Source organism: Falco punctatus (genome assembly GCF_963210335.1).
Source record: "Falco punctatus genome assembly, chromosome: 13".
Lineage (NCBI taxonomy): Eukaryota > Metazoa > Chordata > Aves > Falconiformes > Falconidae > Falco > Falco punctatus.
The window spans coordinates 11,031,944-11,053,369 of NC_137593.1; the positions used below are offsets into that span (position 1 = coordinate 11,031,944).

Here is a 21,426-nt window from a genome sequence, read left to right on the forward strand (position 1 = left end):
CATCGCTTACACCTTTAAGTAGCACAAAACTGCTATCTTTTTCTAAAAGGCGCGCTATTGTTAACTGAAGTTCTGGGTTTGATGGAGGAACACCAGGTGCCATTCATTCACCCACCCATCCATGTCAGATGGAAAGTCACACAAGTTGACTACTATGGCCTTAGAAAAAATAAAAATACTGCTTACATTGCTCAAAAAGATGGATGCAGTTTGTGCAGTCAAGGTTGGTCTCAAAGGCATTTCTAGTCTTCCAACCAAATATAAATCTTGATTGAAAACAACAGAAAACATCAAGCCCACCCTATACTTAAGCAATGCAATTAACGCTCCTTTAAAAAGTATACACTTACCTGCCCGTAAGGATGCTGTGCCATGCCAGAACTTCACCTTGGAGAATATAAAATGTCCTACTTTGTCTCCTTTTTTCTACTCTGTTCTCGGCACCTGTAAAACCACCACCCCCCACACACCACCAAGGCCTGAAGGATAAGGATATTTGGCCACAGAGCAACATTGTCCCCTTGGATCTTAACCCCTGGGTAAAGAAAGCAGCTCACACCATGAACAAGCTTGCTACTATGAAGCAAAGGAGGAAAGAACGGAAAAAACTTGGTACAAAGGATCAAGAGCCTCTGGCAAAATTGAGCCATTTACAGAACTGTATGTTAAACCTACTTTTTAAGCCATCTTTACATTGTAAAAGGAAAAAAATACTTAGGATGTCCAAAGAAATTTTAAAAATACCAAGTCTTGCAGCTGGTTTGTAAATGGTTTTACTAAGAGCTCTGCAGCTGTCCTTCCCCCTCTCTGCCAGTTCTTACTCCCCCACATCAGGAGGACACAATGCAGTACCTAACAGCCAGCGTTCCCACTAATTCTCATCATGGCAAAGGATAACAGGTTTCACAGGGTTTAAGGTTCATCTTTGCAACATAATCCTGTACAAAACCAAACCTCACCCATTTCAGGATTAAGTTCAGAAGTTTTAATTAACTGTTCTCTACTTGTAAACAGTGAGGTCATGAGTTATCACTGAACATTTATACTGATTCAATGGCGTGCAGATTGCCTACCTACCTACCTATTATGCGCTTAAAATCTCTTGAGGAAAAAGTAGCAATGAGTTATTTAGCTTACCAGTTAAGCCCTGCTCAGGCATGTGGCACAACTGGAGACATACAATTCAAAGTCAAACAAAGCAAAGAAGCCGGTAACACCAGGATAGTTTTTATTTGCTCCCTGAATTAAATATTGGCAGATACAGAAAATTCAGATACCAACTATTTCCCCAACATTTACAAGACTGAGTTTGCAATGTCAGAAAACAAGCACATTTATGCACAACCCTGGCAACTGATAGTGTGAGTGCACAAGATCACCCTGCCTGAACGTCAGTTTTTAAGAGGCAGTATCCCTGGTCTCCAGCACCTAACGCTGTCCCCTCACTGACAACTGTGACACCACAGAACAGCCAAGTAAATATCCTGAGTGGGCAGCTCCAGTGCACTCCCCCCCCCCCCCCCCCCCAAAGGATTTATTCCGTGCTCCTCCTGAAGGGGCAGAGGCAAGGTCAGCACATCCAACAAATAACCTATGAACACAAGCTGATTCTTCGCTATGCCTTTTGTGCTCTGTTCTTTGAGAGCAGGAAAGAACACAGCACAGGGACACTTCCAAGAAAGCTGTTCTTAAATGCCTTATTACTGCCACACATTGTCTGGCAACGCAGTGCCAGAGGCACACTCATTCCCTGCTGCATGCCGAGTTGCTCTGCGGCTGCTGAACTTTACAGCACTTTCCCTGCTGAGGGAAGGGAAGTTTTCAAATAAATAAAAGGACATGTAGTAAGCAAGCTTGTGTAACTAAAGTCATGTGGAAACACAAAGCACGTGCTGTTGAAGGAAATACCATTTGCTCCTTTTCACACTGGAGCAGAACTTAGGAACTTGCATCCTCCTTAAAGCAGCTGGTGTGGTCAGTGCCCTCAGAGCAAAGCACAAGTGAGGTTGGTGCAGCAGAAGCAGCCAGGCACCTCCACTACCTTTTTATAAAAAAAATAAAGGAACAGACACTTTTCTAAAGCATTTGCCAAGCTGGGGACGCACAGAAGACAGATCACATCTAAGATGTAGTGATCCATGCAGCATTTCACTGGTCAGTGCACATCCACTGTTAGCCAACCCCCGCAGGGGGAACGGAGCACGCATTATCCCCTACTCTACGGAAGGGGGAAACACAATGTTTTACCAACTCTACTGTGCAACCTTGTGTTAGATCCTAGCACAGCAGATGGCAAAAGATTTTCCCTTTTGGAAAGATCACAGAAGTGCCTTCTAGGCTTCAAAATGCCTTGGGCATCCTCAGACAATTGCATCTTCTTCAGGCACAGGAACTCCCGAATCTCAGTCCTGCACTCCAGATCCTAATCCATGTGCTCCCAACTCACCAACCTTGCCAGTGTCTCTTCAGTAGGAGTTCTCTTAGCTACAGAAGCAACAATGACTCCAAATAACTTAGCTATATGACCAGTCTTCCACAACCCTGGCAGTTAAATTTATAAGAGCGTTGTACACATTTGCATCTATTTTCTCCCTTTGTATTAGTAACAAAGACCTTCCAAAAGATAGCTTATAATATATCATATCCAGCCTCCAGAGGGATCCTAGGTATCACCACCTCCTGCTTTTCCCTTATGGTTTTGACATTGGGTTCCAACCATCCAACATAAGGCGGCACTAGGCAAGTGAGGGAGGGAGGGAAGTGGCAAAGTTGGGAACACACAACTATGATGGGATTGTCAGTCACTTCGATGTCAGGCCCCACATCTACACACCATGCACTGGCATTGATCTTGCCCTGCCCACTCAGCCCAGAAAGGCAGAGGGAGTGCCTCTTCTCATACCGAACCACCATGTCAGTCTTGGTCGCCATCAGACGACTCTTCCTCTGCCTCCTCCAGCCACTGGATAAACTTCTGGAGCTGCAGAGAGAATACAATGTAATTGGTTAACAAGTGACACCAAACAGAACGCTCAACAACCACACTGTGTCAGTGAGTACCACTATTATGCATGAGAAAGAGTGTTTCTAGGAGATATGGAAATGGAGGCAGATTGAAGGAGAGACCAAAGTTTAGATGTAAAACAACTGGGATGCCATGGACAAATACAGACTGTTTAGATTCCTGAGGGAGATTCCTCCAGTCAGACAATTCCCCCACAACACTCGGCAAAAAGACAAAAGTTCTGGTTTTTCAGAGCTTGAGGGAGAAAAGATGACAGCTGCACTTTAGCTAAGACTTGTTATGAAAACTGCTGGGAAAATCCTACTCCCTGAGAAATTGCTGTAGAGAAAAGGCAGCTCATTTTACCTTTTAACTGGGCTCGAAAAGCAGCTGAAAGCACTGCTGACTTATACCAAGAGCTGACTTTGCAAAGGTTTTAAACAAAGTTGGAGTTCTTCAGAGATTGCTTTTTTCCCCTGCTCCTCTTCCAGATCCAAGGAAAGGGACTAGAACAGGGCTCAGCCAAACTGCAGCGCAAAGTTCTGCCTGACGGAGGGGGGGAAGTTTATGTGCTCCTTTGCAACAAGCCAAATGAAACCACTCAGTACAGCAAACGCTCAGAAATACATGTGAAGGGACTGGCGAGCCAGGAATGAAAGCTTCAAAGGAACTGCATGGGGCCAGCACACAGGGCATTGGCCTAAAGCCCCATTTCAAATGGGTGCTGGCTTAGAGAAGCCGTGCTACTACTCCAGAGAGTGCTGGCCTCGTGCTACAGAGCCCCTACTAAAACCAGTCTCCCTCTCCTACTACCTCTATTCCCCATCCAAACAGGATTATGGCAGAATGCACAGAAATGTCTGCTCTGGAGAAAAAAGTTGTGTTGCTTAGTGTTCAATGCACTGGTGCATTACTGGCCTACCATGTAATGGCAGCTGCTCCACAGAAGGCAACAGTGGCACCCACTCATAGTTTCTTTCAGCAGCTGTTGTCCCTCTCCTCCCCCTCCCCCCACCTCTTTGAACACCTTTGGGACTTACCCGCTGGTTTTTACGAAGCTGCCTTCCCTTGTCAGATGTGTCCCGCAAAGAGAACCAATTGAGAATTACATCTTCTTCCAGAATTTCCAGCTGGTAAAAGGTCATCAACACCTGCATTGATTAGAAAAGAGGAACAGGGCTCTCTATAAAGTCTTTTGAGCCTAGTACGTGTCCAAGTACAAAGTTTGCACGTACTCTGTGATTCCCGGCTCCATCTTCAACAGAAGGCACTCAGTCTGCTTAGTTTTGCTTTTATTGTTAAAAATAACTGTGCTTCTCCTACCAAGCCTTATGTTCCTGACAGTTACATGCTATGACACATAATGAGTCAGAGTTCAAGCCCCATCAGCTTCAGCTCTGAGAATGCTGGGTATGATTGAGAGCTGTCGGCAACAAAGGGCCACAGAGGATGTCAGTTCAAGACGTTACTTAAGTTCTTTTATAAAGCATCCCAAAACCCATCCCCAAAGCAGATCTAACAAACAACTTACGCTGGCCCACATACACACAACGGTGACACGTGCCCAGAAGAGTATGAATCTATCCAGCTCTGCCTCAGACTCCCTTCTCCTGCCAGTTCTCTCTTAAAACTGCCTTATGGCAGGTGTCAAAGCAATTGGTCATTTATCAGCTCAAACTCTGGCCCAGTGCAGCGAGGGTAAGATGCAATCATGCTTTCTCAGGGTGCCTTTGTGCTCAGGCAGAGCAAGCACTTTGCAGTCGGTCTCCTTGTGGCAAAGCAGTGACAAAGCTGGCTGCCAACTCCAAATATCAAGTGTCACTTCAATTCCCAGCCTCCAGGGAAACCCAGGCCCCCAGAACAATGGACACATGCCAAACCATTGCTGTACTTCAAGGACATTTTGGCTCACCAAACTGAAGGCTTTTGGCTACAGTCCTAAGTGCTTTGCCATTTAGCCAGAAGCACTGGTAGCAGAAGTTAGGACTCTTAAGGAACCAAGAGTTAAGCAGGCTCTAGGAGAACTTTTCCAAAAGAGACAGGGTTTTCCTGAGACACTGCTAAAGGAAAGACTTCCGATCCAAGTCAAATGCTCTCAGTGTGACAGGGCAGAAGGAATGCAGGGACAAAATATTTGTGAAGGAGGGTGAGGAGGAATACACTGAAAACTCTCAGAAGTGGGGAGATAGGTCAGCTCCCCTTTATTCCCAGTTTCATAACCAGCTCAGCCTGAATAAGAAATCCCACCCTTATTCCCAGCTTTGCTTGTTTTGTACTCTAAAGCAGGATAAACCATTTGGCAGCTGGATCCCAGGGACCATAGAGAGACAAATGAAGAAAAGCTCTTCCTTAAGCAAGCCTCTGGCCTCACCTCTTCCAGCATCACACAACAAGGGCATCCAGGTTAGAAGCTGCAAAATAATAGCTCCCTTCAGGCTGCATGCTGGTAATTAATACTCACCCTCAGCTGTGGTCCCTCAGAGGCACAAACAGACACAGACTTTTTTTTTTTAAAAAAGCAATTGTTATAGATGGATTTTCTATACACACTCTCCACTGAGACCCAAAAATTCTCTCCTCTAAAGCTGACAAGCCAATGATGCAAACAGGATGCATTTCACAATGAATCTAGCAAAAACAGGTCCTCACGAGTTGGGAGCAGATACTCACTTTAGCTATTGATGTGCAGAGACTTTCATGTTCCAAGAAGAATTCCTCAATGGCAAATAAGGCATTCAAGTGATCTGACGCCCGTTTTATGTAGTTCTTAAACAACGGGGTCCAGTTCTTCAACAGCTGCAGGGAAAACACACAGAAGAGTTCCTGAGCTACGAGATGGATGTGTGCACTCAGCCCTGCTTTTCCTCAGCTGTGCTGTGCTAAGAAACTGACCCAGGGAAGCATTTTAAGAAACCATTCAGCTGACTACTTAATATATTTGCCCCACTCTGTCCGTGAAACAGATGCTGTTAAGTTTCACATATGCAGCTAGGACCTAGTTTTACTAAGCAGCTCTGAGGATATCTGTTAGTTTTCTTGCTTTTGCCTCTCTGGGTGGAATACTGGATTATCACAATAAATGTGTTTAATGGAGTCTTACAGAAAATCATTTCACAGCAGATGGATCAGAAGAGGTACACACATGCTACTCAAACCTTTCCCCTACAAAGAAGCTGACATTTCAGTGGAACCTTCCTTCAAAGCAGAAAAGCAAATAAGAAAAATGAGAAAAAGACAATGCCAGGATAATTACCAGCTGAGTAGAAATGGACAGTGCAAAATAGCCACCCCTAAACCAGGAATGCAGTGGAGCAGCCCCTAAGTACACGTTACATGTTTGTGTGTTTGACAGGCTTATTCTGTCAATCCTGGAGTCTGCTGCAGGGAATGGGTAGCAGGGATGAAGGGCAAGAAGTTGTTGCACTATTAGCTGATCTCAGCTCTCTCCTCCGAGGCTTAGTTTTATGAAATCTTTAGTTTAATGATTTTGGTGCTGCCTCTTCAAACAGTATTTCTGTCCAAGTCCCCCACAGCTCTTCCACTTGTTGTACATATCTGGAAAGTAAGCAGCAAGGAAAGTTCTGCAAAGCAATGCAGACTGACCTGAATCTGGAATAGTAGGTAATGTAATAAAGATACTTAGACCCCTGTCCGTAACTATTTTAAAAGGTATCAGAACTAGGATACGATACAAAAAATTCCTCACTGGCCAGGTCATGACCAGACCATCCTACAAAAACAGTTAGGAAATTAAATCAGAGTTCCACATCTTTTAAAATGGATTAATTAAACAGCAGGCATTACTGCAACTACATCCCTGGCATGCCCTTACAGTTATACTGTTTTGATGTGCCTTCAAAAGTGTCTCCTTACAGAATACATCTGGTTCGTTTTGAAGGGAAACAGGTAATTCACAGAGGCTTAGGATGTAATGAAGAAGCTTTGAGTCACCTACATTCAGGGTTAACCAGAATTATTTTGTCCCGGTAGTAGCCCTGCCAGAAAAAGAGCTCCAGGACATATAGCAGAGCTAGAACCCCAGGCTAGTGTGGACTACCAAAGGTGCCTGTACTAGGAAACACTGCTCAACTGCTCCCTAGTACTACATACACTCCATCACCTCTTCAGACACATTTGCTACGCAACCATGCTGGAATTTGCATGCCTTAAGCAGAAACAAAGAAGGGGATTAGTACTAACTGATCTGTATGGTAGTACATCCACTGGTTCAAAGAATAACAGTAACAGTACAGAATGATCCTAATCATCACGGTATCACAACAAAAAACTGAGGGTTGTGTGGCATACTTCCAGAAAGTATTTTAGTCTTTAATAAAATGCTTAATTCTAAACACTCTTCCCTCCTCTACAACCATCTCCTGCATTTTTATTATCCTTTGGAATTCTTTACTTCAAATATAATAAAGCTACTAGCAAGTTCTTTTCAGGCTAAGAAATATTTTGTAATACCTTTCTGTTAATGCCTTTAAATCGTAAGCTGGCCCAATTCCAACCAGAAGCCATGAGTTTCTGAAAGCAAGTTGTTTATAAAGAAAGCACTGCTATAAACACTCACAACCCCAGGACTCAATCCAGTATGCCTACTGCTGGGAAAGGGAAGGAAGAAAAAATATACCATCTCAGGCCAAGAACATGCACTGTATGTAACTGGTGCTAATGGGGAAAGCAGGGCACAGCCCCACAGAGCCCCTAGCAAAAGCAGCCCTAATAAGCCTGTATGAGCAGAGAAGCTGTTTTTGGAGTTTCATGAAAATCTGAACTGGGGAACTAGAAGCTTGCAATTACTTTAGATTGAATAAAAGACTGAAAAATGTGGAAAGATACCTGACAGAGCCCTATGGACAATGTAACTTTCCAGGCTTTGACTCTACCTGAGTAACTCCTCAAAACAATCTACAGTCTAGCAAATTTCTCTGACAGGTTGCTTCATTTTTTCATCAGATCTGGCAGCAGGCCTATTTTACCCCTACCTCCAGCGCAGAACACCATCATGAAGCATGTGCAAAGCACAAGGGACAAAGATGTAATTCCAGCCTGTTACACCGTAACAGCATCTGTGCCAATCACCATAAACTGCTTCAGTGAAAGCAGAGATCCATTTGGTCCCTGAATAAGCAATCCCAGGTTGTGTTCACTTGCATGACATTACAAAAGAGTAAGGCTCCCTAACAGAAACCTGACAAGGTGCACCACACATGCTAGCTGCTGGGCAGCAATGCAGACACTAGCCAGCTCAGCAAACTGAACTGCTATACTGCCTCCCCAGCTCTCTTCAGACATCCTCACCTATGTAACCTTGTGTGCTGCTGCTTCAGTGACAACAGAAGCGAAACCTTCAGTTTATCAGCAGCTTCAGCCACATTTGCTCAAATCAAGTCTACAGTTTTAGGAAAGGTTTGGTTTTCTATACCATCTCTGCTTTCCAACTTGTACAAGGGCTGAACAAGATGCCTGACATACATCGAACTGGGTAACTATTTCTCAAGCCTCCATGTTTCATCTGAAATATACCCAGAGGCATATCCTTTACCAGATGCTTGTTTCCTAAAATTGCTGCAACACTTAAGAGCTTCATGCTCAGGGGCCAGCATTTCAGAGCACATACTGTGGTTTCAAGTAAAACCATACATCATAACTATGGCATTTCCACAATTTCCCCTCCTGAGGTGTCTGGGACTGTTCTACCATCACTCTTACACAAGCATCACATCTTTGTTCAGCATCTCTTAGTCAGACTTGAGGTACAAAGAGTTAGAAACATAAAACAGTTCTGTAAAGTTCAGTGGGCTTCTGATATTCACCACTCTCGGAAGGCAAGTATCCCCATCTCACACAAAATAACACTTTGCCATATGTAAACCATCATAAGCAGATCTCAGCCTAACACTGCTCTTGACTGAGGCAGTTTTAGCTGCATAGCTACGCACTTCAGCAACGTGCTTTCACTATGTACTAACCTATACCAAACTAGCGCTTGGGATTCTCAGGGTGTAAGTCAGTATTAGTAAATTAATGGAGGGTAATTTCTACTAACTAGAGAACCACAAGTTGCAGAAAAGCCACTGTTTCAGATGCTGTACAAACATGCATGTTCTGCCAGAAGAACTGGTCTCTTTTCTTCAGAGCACTGTTGGTAAATATACAAAGTAGCGCTGCCCAGGAAAGACCATCGATGTCTGTTTAATAAGCCTTTGAAGGCTGATTCACTGCCTCCATCAGAGGTACATCTCAGCTCAAACGTATCGGGTTATCGTAATGGTGACTAATATCATGTGTGCAATTCAACATTACCAGTACACCTCACCAGGATACTGCCTTCCTGCTGATTTTGGTACAGAAAGCCAGCACAACAATTCCGCACACAGTAGAGACACCAAGGCACAAAACCATCCCGGAGAAGGACTCTCTAAGAAACTTCCTGGTTGTTCTTTACAAAGGAGCATCTGGAGAAACTGGCTACCATGACAGTTAATTGGCTTGGCACTTAGCTTTCTTTGATAAATCTACGGATAATATCAGTTTCATAAATACACGTGCCATACAATTCCCTGCCTAGAGAAATTCCACTTCTCCATGACACAGGGCACGGTCACCCTGAATATTGCATTTAGATTATTATCACTTGTCAGTAAGTTGATTTCCTGTCTCTGCTGTTAACCATGAGCATCAGCTTTTCTGCCATGAAATATACACAAAGTTACCCAGAGTTAAGGCCTTCATGTACTTCCATTGTCTTCAGCTTCTAAAGGGATTTGGGCAATTACACAAAACATTATGCATTTAAGTAGCATCCCTTATCCCAGACTAGAATGTCCTCTGACACAAAGTTTCTCCTGCCCTACTCATGCTAGATTAGGAGCCCGATCTGGGAAACAGAAAGAGATGCCATAGCCTAGCTGGGAAAAAAAAAAAAAACAAACGTCCTACACAGTTACCAACTCCACACAACCTCTTGTCTAGATATAATGCTTTCCACTTAAGTCTAACACCTGTTCTAACACTCTCTTCAGTTCTCCTTTAATTCTCCTTTTCCAAGACAGGACGTGTTATTCAATCAACAAAGTCTGGGAAAATGAACAAAAGCAAGCAGAATTAAAACAGAGTGAACAGCAATGTCTCACTAAACCATCTGATGAACAGATCAGTTCACATGGATGTTTCCTACAGAAGGCATCTCCACATGTCCAGGAAATTACTTAAGTGCCATGCTTACACCTACGTAAAGAAGAATGAGTTTTCCACACTTCCCCATCAACTGAAAGTACATACTTCCTCACAGAAAGGATTATGAGGATGTCTAGTGTTCCTCTTTAGCTCCATCTCCTAAACAAATTAAACTAGTCCTTCCCAAACCCATTCACCCCAAAAGAGCACCTTTGTAACCTGCAGAGTTTGAAAAACTCAATTACATAAGTGAACTATAGTGAAGAGACAAAAATACAACTTCAGCTTGGATCAAGAAAACCATTAAGATAAGACTGCCTGCTTTTTAAAGCAAATCCTACCCTATTTTGTCTCCCTTAAGTCAGGAAATAGAAATTGCTCTCACCCTATTATACAACCCGTCTCTTTAGAGACGCAACAGAACCCTCTATCTTTGCTCAAGGCAACAATATCATGGCTTTGCATTTGGCTGGAAAAAAACTGGCACTAATTAAAAGTATGCAGACAAGTAAGACCTTGGAATAGATCCCACTGGGAGAGGAGCACTCTCTGATGCCCCAGAGACAGGGTTTATGATGAAATGGAATTGGATTTCTGGAATACAAGGCTGTAAAGACATCTCTAACAGTCCCTCTCTTTTCTCTTCTACAAGTGATGCACTTATTCTACCACTCACTGGGAACAGAAACAACCATCGGTACTGAAGTAAGGCTCCCCACCCCTATAGTCTCAGCTGATTCTGTCAAGCAGGTAGAATAATTACAGTTCACTTTTATTTCTACAGAAGACAAAGACGTTCATCAACTCGAGGAGTTCAGGTGCTTTTAGCTTCACCAAAAAGTCTTCTCAGCAAGGAACTACTTGGGGCATCCAGGCAGACTCCTACACACTAGGAGAAAAGCCCAAAGAAGAGTCAAATGAAGCAGGACTCACCGGAACTAATGCTGAGAAATAGTTCTGGGAGTCCAGGTTTGCATCCAGCTGCTGCAGTGGGAACTCCAGGATCACTTTACTGAGCACCTGCATCATCTCCTTCAGGCCAATGTTATACGCATACCTGCAATGAAAAAGGCAAGACCCCACAACATTTCACACTATCTTCACAGACATAGAGCAGAAAATTTGATTTTCGTCTTTCAGGCTTGTTTTTTTATTTGTTTGGTTTTCCAAGTATTCAGACAACAAAACCACCGTGCATTGCATCAGGCCCTGCATAAGGCCACAAGTCCTGAAAATGTGCTATCACTGTGGAACGAGCTGCTGCAGGGACAGCACCCTCACATTTACTAGAGTGCTGTAGGAATACTGTTGCACAAGAGAAGGGAAACAGGTTTGTATCTGAGAAATACTAGGTAAAAGACACTCTGACAATGTGCTTTAGACCTGCTACTGTAAAAAAGAGTGGACAAGCTACGCCACAGCACAGCCCCAGCTGTAAGCAGCTGGCCAAATGTTGCAATGCACAGACCAGCAGCCCCTGCATGAACTTATAGGCAGCCTGTGCCAAGAAGTGGCTCGCTGTCTTCAGTCCACAGTTACTTAATAGCAATTCAATCTCTCCTTACAGAATTGGGGCAGGAAAAGCCTAACCACTGAGGATCCTATAGATGCAGCTGGAGTTCTCCATCAGTTTCTGTCGTCATTCAGTTACGACCTCTAATCCACATTTCTCATGCTCTGTACTGATAAAATTAGTGTTTAACAACCAAACATGGGTATTCACATGGTTTCTCCACTTCTTTCTATATCTGCTCTCAAACCCAACTGTTCAGCATTAGGGAACACTCACTTGAGGGAGTTGATTTCCAGGACCAGGTTGTCACAGGAAATGTTTTCTTCTTCACCCCTCTGTAATGTACCCAGAACCTCATTCTGGAAAACTAATGTAAAAAAGGACAGGTAGTTAGACATGACAGGGAAAAGCACAGGTTCTTCAAATTGTTCATTACTGAAGAAACTATGCTCTTAACAAAGCAAGCACTCTGACACAGATGTCTATTTGTTCTCTGTAAGCTGGTACAAACCCACATCAACTATACTTTTAAATAGTGGAATATAAAGGAGATTACCTACCAGGTATCATTGATCTAGCCACACAAACCAGCACAAAGCTATTTATCTGTGCAACCTTTTAGAGCAGAATTTCTATTATACTTTCACAATCTAGCCTTTCTCATTCAGACAAACCTCATCTTCCCCTAACTAAAGATGTGAATTCAAACTCAAAATTTACTAGTTTAATTTTCTTTGGGAAGGTATTTTAACATGAAAAAGGCTTCCCCCCCCCCCCCCCCCCCCAGTTTGGCTTGAACTCTTTTCAATTCCAGGTAAGGTATTTTAACATGAAAAAGGCTTTTTTCCCCCCCCCCCAGTTTGGCTTGAACTCTTTTCAAATCCAGGTAAGTTTAACACAGCGGAACAGAAAACCAAAGCCTATCTGCCAAAAGAGGCAGCTCCTACAAAAACATTTAATTTGCCAGCATGATCACAGCAGTAAGCTGTCTGGACAGGGAAACTCTGCTGGGCCATCACATAATCTCTGAGTTTAGGCAATGACGCTGCCATTTATTTAAACCGACAACTCAGGGAGGTCACTTTCATGAAGGCCCAGGATCAGGAGTGAAAAAGATGGAGAATCTTTGACTGGTTCCTCATCCTTGGCTGCCTCAGGTTAACACAATACTAGGCATATTAAAGAACTCTGTCGAAAATGCAGGAAGTGAGGTCAGGAAACAAATATATTACAGACATCCACAAATTTCCCAATACACCTAGAGAAAGCAGCACAAATCTCACACTGACTGCATTATCTTGCAGACCCACCATACTTCTTAACAGACCATCTCTCACCTTTGATGTCATCTAGCTGAGGGGATGCTGCCCGACTGTCTGGCTCCTCAGAGCCCATGCTCAGGTCACTGTCTGACTCGCTCTCTTCCTCTGAATGCATAGTTGGGCCTGATGAAGAAAAGATGCAGCACTGAACACTCGAAAGCTGCAGCTGTCATATGCATAAGGAACCAGGTGTCCCAGAGACTTCCCAACTAAGTCAGCAACTATCTGTCCTTGCAAGGAAGCTTCTGCTTGCGGGTCCAGATGATTAGATTTGCTGCAGAAGGAATGCTACAGCTGGCACTGGGATAATGGGACTTTTTTTAAGAGTCTGCATGCAGACAACAAAGGACAGGGACAGAAGCAGACATATTTTATGCAGACTGCTGACTCACGATAGAGCAATGTCAGCAGACACTGTCACTAGCAGGAAGAAAGCCAGCAGTACCCAGAATAGCCAAAGCATATTCCCTCTAAGGGAGGGTCTGGTATCCCATAGTGCACCCTTCACACCACAGGCAGCTCTGTGTGTTAGCTTCTGTCAAATACACAACAAACATCTTCCACAGAGCACAGGAAGAGAGAATCTGGTCCACCACCGGCTTTCACCTCTCACCTTGCCTCCATACACGTTATCTGGAGCCGGCCTGCTTCACAAAGCCCAGGTCTTACTCTAGACAAAATTATCAGTGTCCCACTCAGCCAGTTTCCCTGACACAGGTCCATCTGTCCACCTCCAGGTGACTACACTAAACTTTTCCTCACCCCATAGGCTTTGTCTCTGCTCTTCTTCATCCTCTTCATTCTTGTCATTTGCTTTCCAGAGATAGCCTCTGCCCTCTGAGCCTACATCCTTTTTATTGTAACCTGAAAAAGAAACAGTGATTAGGAGGCAGATGTACTGGATCTGCTTACAGGCAAACCTGAAATAGACCGGTATAACTTGCACATTACTGCCCCTGAATATCCTTCGTCAAGAGGGAGCTGGGATTCCTGCAGATGCATACATATTTCAGCTTTTATCTTCTCACTTGCCTTGACAAGTGACAAACTTACTCCTCTCTACAGCAGCAACATTCAGCTGACCGTGTTTAGATCCCTTGTCAAACCCAGACTGGTAGAAACAGCACTTCACGAGGACAAAGTCCTTGGACACAGTCCAGGTATGAGGACATAGATCTTGCAACTTGCCTTGAACTGTGAACACCTCTTCCAACCTCACCTTATTGTCTCATACAAGGCCCCTACTCTAAGAAAAATGGAAAAATAGCTGAGTCTCCAAAGATTTTAATACTGGGATACTGAGGTACATCTCACTGTCCAACTTGAGCTGAATATCCTTGCTTGCCCTGCTGAAAACAAACATGTTCCAAGCTGAATGTTGCACTAACCTTCAACCTGGCACTGCAGAGTCTACAACGGGGGAGGGAAAGACCCCAAAAGATCATGCAAGGCAAAGCCCTCTGCATAGCCTGAGTGCATGGAACCAAAGACCCTCATACCTTTTAGTTTCACTTTGCTTTCCCGCTTGTTCACGCCAGAATCATCACTGAACTGGTCATCATCATCTTCCTCCTCATCTGGTGGGTGCAGAGAGATCACTGTGCCCTCAGAAAGAGTGATGCCAGGACCTACTACTACCTGCAAGTATGTGCAACATATCTTAATGAAGAAATACCCTGATTACCCCCATGTATCTCCACCAGCACAGACAACGGCTGCTCCAGGCAAGCTGTATACTAACAAGTATAATTGAAAAGATCAGCACTGCTCAATCACATATCACACTACCCTAGCCAAAAAAAAATAAGATAAAGGTGGGAGCAGTAGAATATCCCCCACCTCTGCACAAAGGCTTGGAGTAGCCTTGGCATGCTGGTATTCTGGTATGGTCTAGTGTAAGCCTAGTAACCTGCCAAGACAGGCAAAAAGCAGAACAGACATAAATACAGCTCACCTGAGAAGAGAGGACACAGCGGGGCTTCAGCTTTACTTTCTCCTTCACTTCAGCTTCATCACAGACAACAGAATGGCAGATCTCCACGTTATCTGCTATGTGTACTCTGTCCCAGAGAAAAGCTCCATCCAAAATGACTTTATCACCTGTTATGCATCACCAAGCACAAATATGTTGAGCAAGGGAGTGTGTTGCTCTCCCACACTGCTGAGTCCACTAGAAAGCATCTTGCTGAATCCCAGTGCCCTTGATGCATGACGGATGTTAGATGAAAGGTAAAAATTGGCCTTAGAGGCCTACAGCTACTTCTTACCCAAAGCTAAAAGACAGGTTTGATCTCTACAAAGATTTAACAAGCTGACAGTAACAACTGACTTCTTGGTTTTGCATAAATACAGCCAAATCACAAAAAAATTCCAGCCAAGACTAGCAAGGAGTACCAGGCAGTTCACAAAAACAGAGACAGATGTCCCTTATTTGCAGGATGTTGGTAGGTAATAACTCTAGATCAGTAAGTCATGCATTCTCTACTATCGAAACAACTTACTTGCATGAAGTACCTTCCACCTTTCATCATCATTATGGTACCCTGAAAACTATTTCCTCTGCTGGAAAAGCAAACTTTTCTCCTTTCTTCCCATTAGAAGTCAATCAATACCCACTTACCATCCTCTCTCAGAGCCAAATGCACATTAAAAACTAAATCCCAACAACTTGCACCCTTGCCTGGCAAGGCCTGCATGCTCCCCCATTCTTTTACTCACCTATCCTACAGTTCTGCCCAATAATGCTGTTTGTTATAGAGCAGTTGCTGCCGATGACCGTTCCCTGCCCAATGAGTACGTTCTCTTGCAGCACGCTGCCGTGGCCAAGGCTAACATCCACCCCTCGGTAAATGTTGTGTTTAGAATGGGTGTAACTCTGATTCTTGTCATCAGTGAAGTTCATCTCTGGAGTCAAAGGATAAACCCAGCGCCGGATGATGTCAGAGCACACAGCTTCGTACATTAGCAGATTGCATATATGAGCACCGTACTCTTCTGTCGTTACGTGCATATGGATCTGATTCCCCAGGACCTGAGAGAGAGGGAGGAGCATGTCAGAAGATTCTCTAATGCAAGGTAACAGGATCTCCCTTCTAACAACCCTCTCCTTACCTCCTCATTCACCAACAGACCACGCACAAAGTCATCTCGTGTCTGGTAGTCAAAATTGTCTGTGAACAGCTCAGCCACCTGCCAGGAACAGAACATAAGGAAATAATACAGTTAGCAGAAAATATTGCCAGAGAGGCCAGACAATTAATGTCTGTTCAGTGGTTCTCAGAGAGCAGTGTTATATAGCACAAGAAAGTGATGTTCTTGCCTTGAATAAAGCTTTGAATCCTTCTGCTAGGAGTGTTGACCTTCCCATCTCCTACTCCTAATGGAGACTATGAACAGATTCTGATTTTCAGAAGGGGACAAACATTGCTTTAACATTTCCAAGCAATCTGCCCAGCCTCACTTTGTAGTTTCACGCTCAAAGGAAGGCTGTAAACCAGCTTTTTCAGACGTGGAAGAGGTGTTAGCAAGCCTAGGCTGGAATAACCCTGAATGTTACCCTAACATGGTACCAGCTTGCAAGTACTGACATTTTTCCATAGCACAGCCTTCACCTCTGCTCCACAGATGTAAATATACTCAAAGTGAAAGCACTTATTTTCCAGAATAGTTTCATCTTGCGCCAAATCAGCCAGTCTACTGATGCATCCACTGTCTAGTTCTGCCTGGGCTCGAGCAAGGAATGCCAGATACAGACTGAGCACCCATACAGCCCACGGAGGAGTGCCACATGATCACTCAGGCTCTCAGCTCAATCACTGAGAAAAGCTGAGAGTTCTGGTTCCCAAACTTACTACACTCAGGCCACCTGCATCCCCTGCACAAGCAGGACAAAGGAAGCAATGCAGATTGACTTTTGGACCCTCAGAAGGGTAGAACTCACCTGCGGAGAGCAGATACTGATATGACAATCCAGCAAGTCATGGCGCACCTCAACATTCTCAATAGAGTTCTGGAACAGACTCTGAAAGAGAAAAAAATTCCAGTGATCCGAGTGCCTCATACAGTACCAAACCCCAAATGCCTTCTATAAGCTGGGGCAGTATTGAATAATTAAACTAGCTTAAGTTCTGAAGATCAGAGAAATCTACAATCTACAGAGACACAAGCTTAGCAGGCACAGCCTGGTCACATAGAGAGTCAGTCAGCAAAGATTGCCCTCATCCTTACATAGTGCAGCTCTCCAAGATACAGCTTGTACTTTGAAGAATCACTTTTCCTCCAGGAGGCTCCTTACCTTAGTCACTGGGTGCTACAAGTGTGCAAAGAACATTGATATATCAAAACGCAATAGTCGCAGCTTCCATATCCCCTGTAGATTTTTACAGCTGTGGGTTGTTGTTGTTGTTTGGTTTGTTTTTTCCTTTTTGGCTTCCTACAGTGATCTGTGTTTTCATTTGAAGGTAAAAAATAATCTACTGATTACTGATTTGGGGCTGAAAATGCCATATAATCACAGTCTTAGTTTTGAGCTGAAAAAAGAAAAACATCCATCTATCTCACTGGAGAAAGTGCCTCCACAGACGTTTACAGAGCATTTTCTACATTATTAGGTAAACAGTACAGGCAGAGGTAATAGGAGGTACTACCCCTTCCACCTGCTGTTATTCCACCCTCTGTGACAGGCTCAGTGCCACTTCAAAATGGTTTGTGTACAATAGTGGTATATGCATCCCAATTTGGGAACCACTGTGACAGCACAAATCATTCAACTCCCGTTTCACATGGAGAAAAGGAATCAAACAAATGCAAAAACTGAATCGTGAGAAATATGTCTGCCCCATCTTCAAACTGTGAAACAAGTCCCGAATGTGTGCATCCCAACACAATTTCACCAAGCCTCAAATAAAAGTTAAAGGTAAAAGGCCAGTTTACGAAGAGTTAACTTCCTACCACCTGCTCCCCCAAAAGCAGCAGCAAGCACAGCTCCCTGGCCCTCACTCAAGGAGGACCTCCTCCTTGGGATGGGCTGCTTCACTACCACAGCCCTCTTCCACCTGTCAAGTTCCAGACGCACCATAGGAAAGCGGAATCGTTTCAGCCCCTGGGTTCTCTGGTAGTGAAGGACACGGCTTGTGGCACTGTCCATGGCAATTACAATGTCATCCTCTTTGCACCTGGCATGGTGACCAGGTGAAGACTCCTTGAATATCATCGTCATCACAGAAACATTCTTTTCCATCTTACGACGCAACCTGAAAAAGAAGGGCAGAAGTTTAAAAATCACTCTTCAGAGAGTTAAGAGCCCAGAGTCTCAGCACACCAGGCAAGCATACACTCTTTCAACACCTACTTGTGCTCTTCCAGGGCTTTGGATATATTGAAATTGGACACCACATCTCCAGTGACAAGAATGAAGTCTGAACGAACAAGGGACTTGGCATCAACGTCTCGTAGCACATCACCAAGGGAGCGGTACAGGTCAGAAGTCACAAAGCGCACCGTGTTGGGAGAGGTGTGGCGGCACCACTTGGATTTTCTGGGAGGAGAAAAACACATCAGGAAGGCATAAAGAGGCTATTCTATAGAGAACACACTAGGACACAGTGCCCCAGTGCATGCCACATCTGTAAGTCCATGCAAGGAGAATCCTGTTACAGTGAGCCCACTATTGATAGGCTTAGGCATGCTCATTTGCACACAGCGGATAAACTGAAGAGGTTTAGACTCTGACCGTAGCTTATGGAAACCTAGGAAACCCAATTCTACTGTGAGCCAAGTTTTGACAAAGGAAAAGGAAAAGTTACACAGAACCCAAACTTCTTTTTTTCCTTGGAAAGCAGTGCCTCAGTGTCCTGGTTTTGGTTGGAACTGAGTTAATTTTCGCAGCAAGCAGCTGTGTGGTGCTTGGTTGCCAGCCACGGTTAAACCACAACACTCAGGCAGGGAAAAGACTGCACATTTCTCTTTAGCTTGCAAACCTGCAGCATGCAGAGGCAAAGGTGCAGAGAAAGCTGTTTCCATATGCTCCTGCATGGCACACCAAGACATGGCATAATGCAAAGGGCAAGTACTCTAATTTACATGGCTACCCACAGGAAACCCCTGCTTTTAGACAAGAAAAGTTAAATGCCAATATAAACGAAGTCCCAAATCACTCAACCCTTTTAATACACTCAACAACCACATTCCTTCACAGGAGGAATAGTCTTTTTTGACATATACTGAGACAATTGTTGAAAGGGAATCTCTTGGATCCTTTTCATAAGGATCACTGAGACCTTTGAGGCTTGTTGGAGGACAGTAGAATCCTTTCCATGATAAAGCTAAAGAGAAGAAGAGATTCTTACTGTAAATGCTCTTTTATCTCAGCTGACTTCCAACAGCAGAAAACAAAGGTTTCTTCCACTCCAGTTGCTGTTAGGAACTCCAAGGTATAGTCAATCATGGCCACATTTGCCATAGGTAAAAGAGCCTAAAAAAACAACCAAAAAAAACCCAACCCAAAACCATATAGATAGCTGAATAAACACGCTGTACCTCAACATCAGCAACAGCCTCTTCCAACTTAAGGACAGAGTATCAGTAATATCAAAAAAAATAACACAAGTAACTGCTCCACCACTTTTTATCAAAAATTTTTAGAGTTTATCTAAACAGTAAGAGCTAATTTATGATCTCCTATAGGGGCAGATGCCAGTTCAGATAGGAAGGCATAAAAAAAATGCAAAGCTATGACATACAAAACTTCAAGAAGACTCAGACAAATGAAAGACTGAGGCAGGGGCTGAAATCCCAGAGTGCCAATTCCCTGACTCAGGCTTTAACTGCTTCAAGAAAAACCTGTCAGACATGAATGATGAAGCCACAGGAATATGCGTGTCCAGAATTAAACAAGGGGAAAAAAACCCACCAAACCAACCTAAAGTGAAGTGAGTATTTACTTGACCTGAGACTCAAGCCACACTTTTAAACCGAGTTACTGATTCACAACTGAGTGTTCTCTAATTAATTTTTGGTGCTGTTTTGGTTCAGGCCCGAGCTCGCGTGTATAATCATGACCTCCACCAACATTTAATCAGCAAACGAGGTAAGACTTGTTCAGACCTAAATTCTCCAGAAGCGCTCTTTCCTTTAACATAAAGCCTTCTGATCTGGGTAATTAAAGCGCTTTCCCCATGCATTTTTCTGGCCATATTCTTCAACCCATTACTGCCGGCAAGCACAAAGATTTTGTTTCTTTCCTCTATCAGAACCGAGCTTACCAAACCCACTGCTGCTGCTGCTGCTGCATCAGTGACAGACGAAAAGCAAGCAGCACAGCTCGCCTTGCCATATGGAAAAGCAAACAGCACCAAGGCAGCAATTGGATCCCCACTGCCTCTCCAGAGGGGAACAGAGACTGCTACAAGCGAGGACAACTCCTCGTCAGAGGCTCCCACAGCGCGGGGGGGCTGCCCGAGCCCCGGGCGGACGCTGAGGCCCAGCAGCCCCCCAGGACCCGCCGGCAGCGGCTGGGGGGCCTCGCCTCGCCCGACCCAGCCCGGGGCTCCGGCGGTGGGGCACAGCGCGACCGCTGCCGGCGAGCACTCCGCCTCTCGGCAGAGGCCTGCCCGCTCCGGTCCGCCAGGGACGGCGGAGACCGGGACAGGCGGCCCCGGAGGGACCGGCCCGGGGGAGACGGCAGCAGCCGGGGGGGAGGGGGGTGTTTCTTACCCGCGGCCGGTCTTTGGAGATAGGGAAGAAGCGGCGGTTGAAGCTGTCGGCGACCAGCACGGCCTGGAGCGGGGGCGGCGGCTCCTCCTGCGGGTCGGTGCCGCGGGCCGCCCCCGCGCCAGCCCCTCGCCTCGCCGTGCCGCGCGCCGCCATCTCCTCACACTGCCGCAGCCGCCCCTTCCGGTTCCGGGTCGGCGCCGGAAGCAGCGACGGGAGCTCGGCGGGGACAGCACGGCTGGCGGCGGCCGCGGGCCCCACCCTCGCGGCCCCGGGGAGCCGGGCGGGCCCTGGCGGGTCCCCGCTGCCCTGCGTGAGCCAGCCCCGCAGAGCGCAGGCGGGCAGGGCGGCTGCCGGCGGGGTGCGGGGGCTCCTCGCCGCCTCCCCAGCCCGGCGCCCCCTCCGCCAGCCGCGGGCCCGCCGGTGCCGAACGGGCGTTCTTCAGGCGGGGCTGTGGGAGCCGGCCCCTCGCAGGGGCCGCAGCAGCGCTGCTGGCCCGCAGGGCCCGCGGGAGCAGGGCAGAGGCCAGGGGAAGGTCTGAATCTCCCGCACGGACATCCCCCGGGTCACCTCGGGGCGCGTAGTGCTCGGGTGTGACCCCCGGGATTTCCAGGTTTGGGAACAGTTACGTGTTCTCGATACTCTTCCCAGCTGTGATGTGTTTGTGCTGCTTTTCCAGATGTCCAGCTGCT

General features: G+C 45.5%; 2 protein-coding genes across 2 annotated transcripts in view; one reads left to right on the plus strand and one right to left on the minus strand.

Moving 5' to 3' along the window:
- The window catches only part of ABCC5 (ATP binding cassette subfamily C member 5), a 205,787-nt gene that overhangs the window by 116,096 nt on the left and 68,265 nt on the right, over positions 1-21,426 (plus strand). The gene's annotated exons all lie outside the window — the stretch shown is intronic.
- Positions 1,207-21,111, minus strand: EIF2B5 (eukaryotic translation initiation factor 2B subunit epsilon). Its single transcript, XM_080409189.1, has 16 exons — positions 20,738-21,111; positions 19,372-19,496; positions 18,375-18,560; positions 18,099-18,276; positions 16,965-17,045; positions 16,136-16,213; positions 15,743-16,055; positions 14,979-15,124; positions 14,524-14,662; positions 13,787-13,888; positions 13,040-13,147; positions 11,979-12,069; positions 11,123-11,246; positions 5,675-5,800; positions 4,045-4,155; positions 1,207-2,980 (listed from the first exon to the last, which is right to left on the minus strand). The coding sequence occupies exons 1-16, from the start codon at positions 20,888-20,890 to the stop codon at positions 2,915-2,917; spliced, it is 2,127 nt and encodes a 708-aa protein (XP_080265315.1). The 5' UTR covers positions 20,891-21,111; the 3' UTR covers positions 1,207-2,914.

Excerpts from the sequence above, each read along its gene's own strand:
- EIF2B5 (XM_080409189.1), bottom strand. The coding sequence starts at position 20,890 with ATGGCGGCGCGCGGCACGGCGAGGCGAGGGGCTGGCGCGGGGGCGGCC. Across the intron at positions 18,561-19,371 it reads GAGATAAAAGAGCATTTACA|AAAATCCAAGTGGTGCCGCC; the intron begins GTAAGAATCTCT and ends TTCTCCTCCCAG. Across the intron at positions 2,981-4,044 it reads AGCTTCGTAAAAACCAGCGG|CTCCAGAAGTTTATCCAGTG; the intron begins GTAAGTCCCAAA and ends TTCTCTCTGCAG.